The 14,503-nt window shown below is 41.7% G+C and overlaps 1 protein-coding gene across 6 annotated transcripts in view; it reads right to left on the bottom strand.

The window, feature by feature from the left end:
- KIF25 (kinesin family member 25) overlaps positions 1-9,714 on the bottom strand; it is a 41,090-nt gene extending 31,376 nt beyond the window's left edge. For 2 of the 6 annotated variants that reach the window (XM_039569052.1, XM_039569053.1), the window contains exons 1-4: positions 9,531-9,714; positions 8,752-8,817; positions 5,067-5,183; positions 3,023-3,161 (exon numbers count right to left, since the gene is read on the bottom strand). In XM_039569052.1, coding sequence (XP_039424986.1) covers positions 3,023-3,161; positions 5,067-5,183; positions 8,752-8,817; positions 9,531-9,608 — 400 coding nt within the window. In that variant the 5' untranslated portion in view covers positions 9,609-9,714. The remainder of the gene's footprint in view (positions 1-3,022; positions 3,162-5,066; positions 5,184-8,751; positions 8,818-9,530) is intronic. The other 4 variants (XM_039569050.1, XM_039569054.1, XM_039569051.1 and 1 more) reach the window with 4 other exon arrangements.
- Between the last annotated feature and the right edge of the window lie 4,789 nt (positions 9,715-14,503).

Raw genomic sequence — 14,503 nt, 5'->3', positions numbered from 1 at the left:
GACTGTAACCTTCACAGTCCCTTTCCTTTAACTGACAGTCCTGGTTAAGGAGCTTTTCATTCCCTCCCCTCCAGTGCTGCACTGGACCTTCTGCTGTGATCGCACAAGTGTTCCCTCAGTCACACAGAGGTCTAAAAGCAATCCTTCCTTCTGAGAAAATTCTGCCCTGGATCAGCTCCTGATCTGTTCTGTGTGTGGTTTCACAAAGAGTTACACAAACATAACAGAAAGGTCCGTAACAGGGACATGAAAAACAGGAGCAGCACAACCTAGCACAGCCACAACATATCTGAGATATGGATGTATCGTTTTCCCCATAGTTCCCTGGGGTTTTTAACGTTTCTTGCCAGTCTAGAGTCCAGTTTAAAAAGGAGATCAATCTGATCATGTCTTCTAGCAGCTATGATGCAATAGACCTAATACCAAAACTTCTTTCGAGTTCAGCTGTGTTTTATATTCCACACTGTAACATTATTTTTAGCACAGCCTGTTGTGACAGCTCAAAGGGTAATGGTTTTAAACTAAAATAGGGTCGATTTAGATCAGATAAAAGAAAGGTGGTTTTTATAATGTGGGTGGCAAAACACTGGAAGAGGGTGTGCAGAGCGGTGGTGGATTGCCCATCCCTGGAAACATTCAAGGTCAGATTGGATGGGCCTCTGAGAACCTGATCTAGTTGAAGATGTCCCTACTCACTGCAGGGGGAATGAAAATAGATGACCTTTCCAGACTCCTTCCAAACCATTCTATGGTTCTGTGATTATTCTTTGGGCTGCTACAATATTTTTGTTGCTGGATCCAAGGTCCCTCTCCTACTTCCCTACTCCACACTAAGGGAAACGCTTTCATAAGACGGCCGAGCTGGTGGAAATCACCTGTGGAGCTGAGGATAAAAGATGATGATAGTTCACATTCCACACATACAAGTCATTAGCACAGTGCAGAGATCAGCTTTCTCCAACAGGAGCAAAGCACATAGGTGCTAGCATATGGACAAAATGGGAAATAAGCTCCTTTTTTAATCTTCTCCAGCCCAGAGAGAAAAGTGCCTCGGAATTGCAAAGCATATCTAAGTCACTAGGCTTTTAAGTCACCATAATTTCCTCTTTCTGATAATATCTGCATGGTGAAGCAATCTAAAAAATAATCTTAAATTTTTATAAATTCCCACCCTTCCAAAAATCTGCTGAATCACTGCCTCTCTCTCAGTAGTATCATCTGCAGTTCGGTGGCCAATATTTTAGCAAAAATGATAGCAGCTTTATTCATCAGGAAAACAGGCCTATAATAACAGAATAACGGGCACTTCTCTCTCTTATGAATTGCTACTACTTAAGTTTCAGTGGGAAAGGGGGCAGTAGCCTGATTTTCAGACTGTGAATAAATATTTCTAAGCAAAGGACTACTCCGTTGTTACAGGAAAGTTTTATAGTTTGTTGCATGTCAACTACAACCTTGAAATTTACCTACTCAAATACTTCTTCTGTAATTTTCTCCCTTGTTTTCAATCTCTATTTTAAGATTAAACTGGTAATATATACTGTCTCCAGAATATGTACTTTGGGCTTTCTGTCTACAAAAGATTACATGTAATTTAAGGATGGCAATTCCAATGGTCATATTTAACCTTAACAATAGAATCACCATCCAAAACATTTCACAAAAAACTGAAAACCAGCCAAAATCAAAACAAAAGTCATCCACCAAAGTACCAACAGGCTATTTCATTATAGTTAGGGAAGCTTCTCCTGCTTATGATTTCAAAGAACAGTGCACCAGGAAGTGCAAACTGAGAACAGTCAACAGAATTTTGCCAGGCCTCCAAATGAATGCTTATTATTTATTTACACCACAATAGTTCAGGTGCCAAATCCAATCTCCTACCTGTTCATTTAGCCCCCTGCTTCAACAAGAGAAAAATTCACTTCTTAAAGTTTATTTTCCACTTTGTTTTTTTTTTCTGTTTTAAAGACTCCTTGATGGAGCATTTTCTCTACAAGGATAATAGAGTAATCAAATACATTTTAATCATAACTTAGTACATAACACAGAGGAATAAGTTCCCTAAAAACACCCTTCACCAAGAGTGCTGTTTGTTGCTATTGACATGAGGAGTCCCACTGGAATCAAATCAGTCTGAAAATGAAATAATTCAAGGAAAGAAAATGTACCTTTTAAATGGCAACACATGGATATTAGAGCATCACAAAGGGTCTCTGACTGTAAATTTGTGTATTTGTTGTAGTCCATCAGGTTGCTACACTTCAAACAATTTAAGCAGTGCATGTCTCGTGCTTCTCAAGCCTGGTAGGAGCTTCACCAGAATCAAGGATATTGAAAGCAGGTGCAGAGATCCATACTATGGGATCCAGGTGTAGGATCAATGCATTTAGTCCTCAGTGATCAGGGCAGTGTACACCAGTGCACCGGCTCCCCTTCCTATGTATACATGAACAAGGAAGCACCTGAATTCCAAAACAGCAGTCCATGTGCTGTTAGTATCTACAGTCCAGCAAGTGCAACTGGTTTTTGATTTGGAAGTAAATTTTTTTTCAATAAATACACAGGAATATTAAAAATCAAGTCTATCCTAATTTCAGGCAGTATTTTCAGAAACTTCTGAAATCAGCCAAGTCCTTTTCTGGTACAGTCAAAAGCAGACAAATTTCAGCTTTATAATGCAACACATTCCTTATTCAGCTCTTCTAAAATAGCCAAGAAAACAAGCTTGAGAACTTCACTTTAAAAATGTTACAGCTGAGCCAACTCAGCAGCAGTCTAATAGCAGCTGTAATCCACACAAAACACAAATCCAAATTATCACTCAAAACCTCTGCAGAGTTATTTGTACTTCTTCTAATGCTTCAGAACTCCTTGATGATTTAAGGTCAAACAAGAAACAAGTGCTACAATTTCAGTGACACATTTCCCAAAAATCAAACTCAACCTTTTAATGTTAGTAACGTTGAACAATTACATTGTTGATGTTACATGTTCAAAATGTAAGTGCAATGAGCCTTACTTCGCATTGCTTCATTTTGCAGCTGTATCCCATGGACTGCTGCCAGAACTTGGTAAAGACAAGTCTTGCTTTGACGTTGGAAGTCTTTTGAAAGCTCAAGAGCAAATGAATGAAGGCTCTTCAGGTCTTGCTTAAGCCTCTTCTCAGCAAGAAGAAAAATATGTTATAAAGACACAAAACCAGCAGTTAAGAACACTCAATCTAACAGCTCAAATTATTATGGTGAGATGTCACAGGCAGGAAGAACCTTCTACTTGATGGAAGGAAGCCTTCAGGAGCATATCTTTCAGCATGCTTAGAGAAGGATCCTGCACAACATTTCGCAATGTAATTTCCTAAAAATTTCAGCAAGACTTTATAGATCCTTATTATTTTATCATACCTATTTTGACCGTAACACAGCTACAGGTATAACCAAGTCTCTTTGTTATTTCACCAGACAAAAATAAGTGTGTGTGAACATGTGTGGGCTCTGTCCACTTTTAAGTCATATCCAGAAGCAGCAATGAAAAATCATGATCCATATATCCCTTACTGCTTTCATTTTCCACAATTTGATCAGAAGGTATTTGCTAGGATTCACTCTTAAGTCATTTCTTATATAGGCTAGTTCTATGTCTTCCTATGAGAACAGATGTATTTTGAAGAGATCAGAAACTGCTACTGTTCAGAAAAGTATTTGTATTATGGATGTAACTCAGTGTAACATATATGATGAGTCTTTTAAATGTTTGTAAGATCAGCCTATATTCACTTAAAAGTCCACCTAAGAAAAACCAAATTGATCTGATTTTAGGATTAGTAAACTTCTTGACATCCAAGTCCTGAAATGGACATGTAAAGCCATCTCTAAGGTGAAATTAACAATACCTTATCTCACAGAAGCACTGTGATGTTTCACTGTCAGCCTGGTACAAAGTGTTACATATTCTGTGACATTTTATTTTTCTAACTGTGAAACTGACTAGTACTGTGGTACTAATTAGTTGAACTAATTAATTCGTTTCAGTGATAAAAAGCAATCTAAACTAAAGGGACAAAATAACTGCATTTCTCACTCTTGAAAGCCACACAATTTAAGTGGGAAGAAGTATTTTTTTGTTATTATGGGTACAGGATGACTGTTCATCTAGACTTTTATTTGGAGAGCTTTGCTCTCTCCTAGTATTCGTTGACATCTGATAGTTTGCTATCTCAATCCACTGGTATTGCATCACAAGCAGTTCTGCCATTCTAGCTAAACAAAAATGTAAACTACCACCATAAAATTTACAAAGCAGAACCACTGTGATTAGAATAAAACAGAACAGCTCTTTTGGAAGGGACCTACAACAATCATCTAGTCCAACAAGGGTAAAGTCAAGCTGCATCCTTCTGCCTGTTAAGAATCAGACTTTTTCCCGAGACACTTGTCAGTCATTTTATGCAGGTATTCAGTGCTGCCCTGAGAAAAGCTGGTATTTGGTAGTGTCCCTAAAAGGAACTCACTATTCTATAGAGTAACTTCACAAATAAGTACTTCAACAAAGGAAAATATTATGGTACACTGGGAGAACAGTTTCAGTCTCTCTGATGCAAAATTAAAACCTGAGTGAGCACACAGCAAACTACTCCTCTTGTGAGATCTGCCAGAGAGCTCTTAGTAATCAGTGGAGCTCTCAAATGCTTTTTTGAAAGGATTTGCCTATCTGATTAAAGTATATCACAATTATTGGTTTTTAGGGGACGTCTGTATGACAGTCAAATGGGAAATTGTGAAGTTTTGATTACAAAAATATCTAGCTCAGGTATTAATAGCACTGTGTATGTAAGATCCTGGAGCTCAGGAGCATCCACTTTTACCAGCCTCTCAAGTGACTTTGCAGCCTATTACATCAAAACCACTATGAAATCATTGTTACACCTCACTGTAAGCTCTGTTGTGAATACAATAAAGCCACAGTTCAGGTTCATAGCACACCATTTTCTGGGGTTTACTATATTTGATAAGCATGTAAATGTTTAGGGCATAGATCATGCCTATGTTATTACTAAATGTCTTTACCTTTATTGCTCCATGCAGCTGGGTTACAACAGAACTCTTCTGCAACTTCATCTGCTGGCCATGAGCAGCATAGAGCTGCAATACTTCTTTAGTGCTTCCTCCAGCCAACCCTTGATACTATTTAAAATTTTTTAAAAATCACAAAAAAAATCACAATAAAAATCACTTTGAACACTCATGTTTCCTGTTGCATTCTGTCCCTGACAACACCAACTCCACTACAATCAGTAGGGTTGCAATGGTGCCAAGCTGTGCCAATAAAGCCTACTCTGGGTCTTCAGAGATCACAGCAACCAAAGCATTTTTTAAAGGATGTGAAGAAGAATGCTTTCTAGCAGTCTAAACTTACCTATTATGCAAAAGCAATTTTTATGGCCAACTTGAGAAATTTTTGAGACATTGAAATCAAAAGGAAAATAGAAATAATACAACTTTAAATATTTACAGACACGAATGCAAAAAAAGGTATCTCTGTAGAGATTTCTTGTGAAATTCTGCAATACGAAAGAATCTGTATTACAGTAAAAATGTAATTTTGTAATTTTCTGACAGTCCTGGTGCTTAAAATGAGCTGCAAGTTCTTAAGCTACTTTCCCCTGCCACCTGTTGATATCCATCACTCCTTAACCAGTACTAATTGCCTCTTCCTTTGTTTTTGAAATGCACTTGTCTCTTGCACAGACTTATTTCCTGCTTTATTAACACCATACATTCCGTGATTGCAATCCCCTGTTATTTAAAATAGAAAAGAATAGAAGAGTACAACAAAAGACATGAAAGAGCTAAATCTGCTCACACAATGGGTTTGATTTAATTCCAGCCATCTGATAACAATAGGTAAAATGCAAATATTTAATTGCAGTTTAACTACAGATGATATCAGCAAAAACAGTGTAACATCCTACAGCTGTTAGGATAAACAAAGATTGTATTTCCAAAAAAACAGTACTTCACTTATTGAAACCAGCATTTTCATGTGGCTTTTGCACCTTCACAAAGCATGAATCTTCTATTTACACATGCAACCAGAAGCTCTATACAATAGTGCACCACCTTAGTACTAATATCAAAAGTTCTTACAAGAAAGACCAGAAGCCGTTTTTTTTTTTTTTTTAAATTTTTACAGGCTTTAAGATACTGAGACTGACTCTATACAGTGTTTAGATGCTCTGAAAATCTAAGGATTTTCAAGACTCACGTTACTCAGATACAATATTTACAAACAGCTTCACAAAAATGCACAGGAGTAGTGCACCAGAATTAGTATCTCTAATCACACGTGAAAACTTAAGCATATCTATATAAGCAATTGCAAGTAGCCAAGCCTTGTTGTTAAGGCAGCTTAGGGTAGCTAAAACCTCCTTTTAGCACCTAATCTGCACCATCTGCACAGATTCCCCTTGACCCTCCACATTTCTCAACACTGACGATAAAAGCAGAAAGGTCGATGCTATTGTTATTGCAGTCATCCCCTCATCACTTCCACTATCAAGTTCATCTTTATTGCAAATGTTGCCTTGATTTTGGGGTTTTCTCCACTAAAATAGTTTTAATATTCATCAGAGTTGTTCATAGGCCAGAACTTGCAAACCTGCGCTAAGGAAAAAATGGACTAAACCATTTTTATAGTCAGCTGTATTCTAAGCAGAAGTGAAACTGAACTACTCATAGCTTTCTCCAAAGTGAAATCTCAGTTTTGCAATCAGATCCATTCTGGCAGATTTGGCTTTGTGTAAAGAAGGCTGCAGGATCAGGACCTCAAAGACTGCTAATAAAAGCAAGGGCTATGCAGGTAGATAAACAGACTTCCAAATAGGAAAAAACAGGACAAAAGGAGGTCTACCAAGAGAGACTTCCTACGTTCAGTAACAACCCTTCCAGTATACTGCTGGGATAACAATAGCTGAGGCTGCAGAACACAGCAGAGGTGCTGAAATTCATCACTGTCGCAAGGATGTAAGGGACGGTCTAGAGCAGGAGATAACAGTTTAATGAGACTGATGCAACCCATAGATAAACATTTACACTGCAAATCCTAATTTATGGCAATCCTCATAAGTTTGTCTCCAAAGCTTCCCAACTCACTCCAGCCAAAACAAATCCAATTAGCTTTTACAAGTTAAGAACGAGACCTCTGTTAACCCTGGTCCCTGTGACTGAACATGTTACGGCTCAATCACTCAGGCATCTCCACCAGCAGATCTGAAGGATCAGGGAAAGACAAGTCAAGGGCAGCAGCTTTTCTCACCAGCACAGCTGGTAGAGTATTAGGACATATGGTGCAATATTGCACAACCTTAAATAATACTAATTTCAATTAGTATTGTTTTTAATAGACAGTCTTCACTTAAGGTAAAACTATTTCATAGATCTCAGTTCAGCTCATATTTTCAGATTGCTGGGGCAAATTAACTAAGAAGAGGCAAGTTTTTAAAGTGTATTTAAATACCTGCCTGAATAGAAACATCAGTGCAAGGTTAGCTGCAAAGGATTTCACTTGACATTGTTTCTGATTCTTGGTGGTAACATTGCCCACACTCCTTGTGTGTCTACAGGCACCCATTTGTTCCAGCACATTTTTCAATAAAATGAAGGAGTGCTCTATTTCAAAACCAAGGCTTCGTTCTCTAATACACAGGCAACTCCTTCCTACATCTGATACACCTCACTGACTAGAATAATTTATTTCTTGTGCTTGTGAGAATAAAAAATAATCAGCTGAAATACTTAAGGCTTTCAGTGAATACTGTAAAGCAGAACAAAGACAATAAAAACATTTCCTCAGAATAAATTAATGTTCTTGTGTATACCCAGCAAAACTCATTTCAGATATACCACCTGTTTCCAGTTAGACATTGAAAAATGTTAAACCCACTTTTATCCACGGGTGTTAACAAACCCACATGGAGGGCAAATGGCTTCCCTGAGGTCACCCAAGCAGTTAATGTTTCAGCCCAGATTAGAAACTCTTGGCCAACAGTTTGCATCACTACTAATACCCACCACTGGCTTTGCTCCAGCAGCCTAGATCTATACTCAAACTTCTTTAAATCTCTGGAATGCCCCCTTTGAAGGCCCTAAACACTATCACAGGCTGCTCCTTATTTCAGTGAGGATCTAGGAATAACCTATGCTTCTGTAGAAGGATATAAGGAAATGAAGGCATCCAGCTGTTGCAGTATGCTCTGTGACAAGGTACATGTGCAACAATACCTCTTCTTTTCTAGACAAGTGTAACACCACTTCTAGGAACACACACAGCAGAGCATCCCTGGTAAGCCTACTAATAATGAAATGTCTCTCCTGCACTCTGTGAATAGTTCTTCTAAAGCATCATCCTAATTGTGTTTAAAAAGTATTCCTGAAAAGTCTGCCATTGTCTTTTAGACAAACATGTCCCCTGTAAGAAGAAAGAAATATTCCATATTTAATGCTTCCAGAGTCATTCCCTCAGTTCAGTTTTATAGATCTAAAACAATAGCAAATATTTAAATTTAAGCAAATTTCTAATTACTTAATCAGCCTATCATTACTGCTACCATTCATGATTTTGGAATGAAAGAAACACTGAGCCTTAATCCCTTCAACTGAAGAGTGCAAAACCTGAAAAGAGGAAGGCAGATTTTGATGTCTTTTTTTTCTATTTCCCCAAGAATTCTTATTGAAAAAAATGAACAACAGTCACCTCTGCAAGTTTTAGATGGAGAACAGCATTTTCAGTTTCCAGGACAACTATTCTTTCTTCTTTGGTCTAAGGAAGAAAACCCACCCAAATACACAAAAATTAAAATTAAAAAAATACGAGTCTGATTAACACCGTTTCATTCTGTTAGGCTTCATTATCATATTCCAGTGTTTCTCAGACTTCTGAGATCAATGGACCACCTACCCCCATCTCCTAATCACAGTATTTATATACGAGCATGCAAAAATTAGGATAAACTCCTAATATTCATTTATTTCTATCCTTTCTGTTACACTGCTTGCTAGTGGGGGTACACGTTTTAAACAGCTTTTGCTTTGCGAAACCACCTCCTCCTGGCATTTTCCAGAACCCTGGTTCTTGGGAAAGCACTATTTCATTTATTTATACATGAGCATGTAAGTTTCCATTTCCAAGGCAGCACTATGAGAGATCTTCGACGGTGGCGCGGCCAGACGCTCCCTCAGCACAGGGGCGCCTCCCGAGAGCGCTGAGCGCCCGCCCGGGCCGGCGGCGGGGCCGGGGGAAGGAGCGCGGCTCACTGCTCTCTCTACTTCTATCGCAGCCCCAGCTGGAGCAGCCTCCCCGAACACGTGAGGGCCCAACAGGCCGCCACAGGCTGCCGGATTCGGTGTCCCCGCCTAGGACCGCGCAGGATTTGGGAGCGCCCTCCAGGCCCTCCCGCCCGGCGGCCGAGGCGCGGCCCCGCAGCACGTGCCCGCCCGCAGGCCCCGCCCCTGCCCCGCCCCTCGCCCCCTCACGCGCAACCGCTGCTCCAGCTGCCGCAGGCGCTGCGCCCACACGGAACCCGGGTCGAGCCCGCGGCGGGGCCACATCATCCTCCCGGGTCCCGCGCCGAAGCGGAGCAAGAACTCCCGCGGCTCCGGCTCCAGCGGGGATTTAACCCGGGACGCGTCTGGGGCGGTAGCGCGGCTGCCATGGCGACGGGCCCGCCTCTTCCCCGCCCAGCGCTACGATTGGCTGAGCGAGCGCCACCGCCTGCCAGGCACGCCCCGTCCCTGAGTGGCAGGGCCGCCAACCAATCCGCGAGCAGGGAGTGGGGACGGGGCGGGGCCATGGCGGGCGCCTGTGACGGAGAGCGCCCCCAGCAGGGCGGCTGAGCAGGGACCGGGCGTGCTGTCCGCTCCGTGTCCATGGGCAGCGGGATCCCTCCGCCTGCAGCGTCTCCGGGGACAAGTGACCTCAGAGGTCTTTATCCATTATCCAGAGGGGCTGGGGGATCCCTCCGCCTGCGGCATCCCGTGGGATAAGTGATCTCAGAGACCAAGGGTTAGGGCAGGGAGTGCAGGAATAGAAGGAAAGCCAGGAGCTCGCAAGGCTGGTGTACGGATACCGGGTTCCGGGGCCCAGGGGCACAAACGTCACACCAGCACAAAGGGAGAGGAGGAGAAGGACAGAGCCGAGAGCTCCCATATTGGCTACAGGACTTGCCCCCTAAGCAGTTGGTGATGTGTGCTTTGGGGTAAGGCTGTAAGGGCCACAAAGAAGATTAAGGGATAGGAACATCTGTTAGATGGAGTGTGCTGGGGGATGTGCAGCCTGGAGGAAGGGAAGGCTGAGGGGGATCCAGTCAATATGTGCAAATACCTGAGGGGAGAGTATGAACACCAGACAGTGCTCTGTGGTGCCCAGCGGTCAGGACAAGAAGCAGGAATGTGAGGGTAGTCAAACACTGGCACAGGCTGCCCAGAGAGATGATGGAGTTTCCACCCTTGGAGCTATTCAAACCCCAGTTAGACCCAGCCCTGAGCAAGCAGCTGTAGCTTTGACGCTGGGCTGGACGATGCACCACGGAGTCTGTTTAGTAACTGTGAACACAGCCGGTGTTAGAAGCACAAAGCCTGTGGGTTCAGGTGGTGTGGGAGTACTGAGAGGCTGCCCAGAACAGGAGCTATTCATCCCGGCTATGGCTAGGGGTCTCACACTGAGGTTTCCAAGGCGAAAATGTGACATACATTAGCAATACTATTAAGTGATCTACTGTATTGCAGTGAAAGATTTACATGGTCTTGAAAGCAGTCATTATACTTTCTGGCTATAAAATATATAAGTATACCAGATACAGACATGTCAGCTTCTTGGAAGTGGGAAATAGCACTATTTTTGCACTACAGTTGTTTCAGGTTTTTTTTTTTTTAAACCAAAACCACCATGATAATTACAGAGGAATCCAGTTCTGCAAAATAGCAGTCTCAAGTTACTTTCTGCTGAACATGGCAGACGTGTTCTCATGCAGGCAGTAGAAAATCCAAAGACACACACCAGTGAATCCCGCCATGTGTGGCACAAAAGGGACAGCGCTCCTCTGCAGAGGAACCCAGATACAGCCCATCTATCACAGACCAAACCAAACACGCCTGTGCAGCTCTATCCACCATCTTCTGGGATCCTGCATCTTCAACAAGTTGCTAGAATCTGTAGCCTCCGTTTAAAAAAAAGACCCATCTGAACGGTTGCAGTTGGGTTTGGCACACTAAAGTGTAACTCAGCAGTTCCTCCTTGCAACTAGTTCTGCTTTGATGAAAAATGAGAACTGACAAATGGATGCAGGCTAAAAAGAGTTCAAAAGTGCTGCAATGATGTGGATGTTACAAGATGTTGGCACTAAGTAAGGCAGACAAGATTTTAATCAACATCAGCTATTTTGGGGAGGATGACTTAGTTGCTTGCAGGGTGTGACTCACAGTTCTTGACAATGAGCTGTGATTTTATATGTAATGCTTGTCCTGCAGCAGCAATCAAGTCAGAACAATGTTTTTTTCCAGCAAAACTCAACTTCATCTCAGAAGGATCACCTCTGAAGTGTAATGGTTAATCTCTCCCTTACTGTGGATTTTACCCACTCTTAATGAGATTAAGGATCTTGTTTCTGTAGGTTGTAACAATACTTAATTTACTATCACTCTTTTAAGTAGTAACCTAAAACTGAGCATCCACTACTCTAATTTAGTAATTTCTCTGAGCATCTCTGAAGATCAAATAGTACTGAAAATTGTCCCATCAGTATAAAAACAACAAATCACAGAATGATGTGTAACTCATCGTAACCGCAGCAAATCTCCTTAGGGATCTTCCTTCTATTTCCAAAGCTTAGGAGAGGTTGCTTGATGGGCAGGTAACAAAACAGCCTGTTGGTGAGACCTAGGCAAGAAACGAATATAAAATCCAGATATCTTCTGGAAATGCTGCCAGACTGTAGTCCAGCACACCCTTCTACACTATTATCAGCTTTGAATAATACTTTTTCCCCAAACTTTTACCAACTTGATCCTGTATTTCCCCTGCAAATGCAGGGCCCTGCCATATTACAGATCCTTCTGTGGAATTTCAGGGCCAGAAATTTAATGGAATTGTCTAAATCCACATTTAACTCTTAATTTTAGCATCAGTGAAATACCGTATGTGGATTATAAATCTGTCAGTGGATTATAAATCTTAGGATACTGTTAAGTAGGCATTGTCTTGCATACTTCTGATGCATTTCCCTTTAACCCCAGCAGTGGAAGCAACAAGACCTAAGAGGTTCCAGTTTCGGCAACTTCTGCTGAGTTGTCCATTACAGCATTCCTAAATGCAATAACAAGAAACACGAGGGGTAGAAGAGCATTTGGGAAAAAGACCAGGAAAGAAGGCCGTTATCCCTCTTCTGCCAAACACAGAGAGATTCTGCTGTATGCCTCTGCATTTTCTACTGGCTGTATGAGGTGGCATTCTCCATACTCAGCAGATGGTAATTGAGACTTCTGTACTGCACAGAGCCTGTAAACATTATTTGGTGAAGCTGTAAATACTTCATTCCACATTTTTTGGGAACTGTAGTTCAGTTCTGAGCCCCTGTCAGTAACAATAAACTGAGATTCTCTGGGCGGGTGTAGTGCACTGTGGTCTCTTTAAGTTTAGCTGCCATGACAGCTGGGAAAGAAGTCAGCCAACTCCAAAATTTAACCTGTGAGGCTTTGCCTTCTGGGCCACACAACCAGTATCTGACCCCAAGAGAGCAGTTTCCTTTGATTAACAGGAGGAAGAGCCAATCCTTATTGTCACTGAGTGTGTTTTAAGACTGTTATTACTGAAGCTCATTTTTTACCAGCAGTATGTTTTGTGTTATCTAATTGAATTAGGAGGTAAAGAACAGTCTTCTTTATTCTGCTACTTGTGTAGTCACTGCTTGATTTACAAACAGCAATCTGTATGATCAAATATATTGCTTATTATTTCAGGGAACAGAATGCATACTATGGACTTTGTCAACATCTTCCATTTCCCTGTCTTTTCCTCAAAAAGCAGCAAGATTGTAGTACAGACTACCTAAAGGAGTTGAAAAACAGTGTATATGGATGATAGGTGCAGAAGGGAGAATATAACACACGTGTTGCCTCTCGGAGGCGTAGCGACCTGGTTCAGGAATGGTACGACGACCACCTCAGGTTGTTCGGGCCATCAGCTCACAGGCACCAATGTGGTGGACGGCAAATGGCGTTTATTCATGGGTTACATAGGGTTAAATAACCTGGGTTTACCGCGTCACTTCCTTCTGGTCAGGTATTACCTGTAGAGGGGAGGGGTTCTACCTGTCCCGCACAACGCGGTATCTTCCGAACACCTGTCCCTAATCTCCTACATTTCCACCCCCCCCCCCCCCCCGAATTATCCACACACAGGTTTAAAATAATTAGTTTTGTAGAGAGCTGACTGCATATGTAACTATAACTTCACAGTTATCACCGTGTCAGTAGAAACACCAAGAGCTATGCTGCCCAGGCTGCCAGCTCACGCCCCTAAAGCAAAGCAGCTGCTGCACTGCCCAACAGCATCGCACTGGTGTGCTCACTGAGCAAACCTGACCTGAAGGCGTAGCCCAAAGCTTTCTCCCACTGAAAATGCATTACCACTTCTGCACATCACACACAGTTCCTCTCTCAAACCCCCTGGAATACTTTGGTCTGGAAATAAAACGTTCTATGACAGAGTTCACAGCTGCAGTAACTACAGACTCATCAAATACACCACTTTTTGCTTGTGCTGGCTCTTTTCTCTTGTTTAGACTGAGGGGCTCATACAAGAAGGGCAATGGATTGTTTCCATTTTATTCCAGGCTAGACATTCTACATTCAAAATTAAAAGTTGAGTTCTTTTGAGATTATAGGTGGCTCTCAATCCCCATCTTCAGCATATGTACAGCTACAGCAGAAGGCATCACAGCACTTCACAGGGGCCTGGCTCCCTCCCCAAGCAGAGCTTGAACTGACTCCCATTAAACCACAGCACTCCCAATGGAGACTCTTCATATACTATTTACTTTTCCAAAAGATGCCATGTTCTAGGTTACTCTTTGCTGTTAGAAGAACAACTTTGCACTTGAGAAAGATACAAATACAGTATGACTAGTCTGTAGAGTCGACCCCACTGATATTTACTACTTCATAAGTTGCTGGTTAAGCTGTAAAAATCGCTTCTTTCAAGTCAGCACTATAGGTATTAAACAACATTAGGCTAAGAAATTCTCTCTGGTTAGGGAAGGTCAGCCTCCTTTGTTGATTTTCCATGTAAAATTAATTTGAGGTTTTCATCCACTTATTAGGAGATACACTGACTTTGCTTGTAAATACATTTTAAGAGGGAAGGCAAGGCAAAACATATTAAGAGCCCCTCTGGTTTATGATGATGTTGTTAGGAATGCAGAATTAAATAAGAGTACAAAAAACATTTAATG

Source organism: Corvus cornix, chromosome 3, assembly GCF_000738735.6.
Source record: "Corvus cornix cornix isolate S_Up_H32 chromosome 3, ASM73873v5, whole genome shotgun sequence".
Lineage (NCBI taxonomy): Eukaryota > Metazoa > Chordata > Aves > Passeriformes > Corvidae > Corvus > Corvus cornix.
This window is presented reverse-complemented; position numbering and strand designations above follow the sequence as displayed.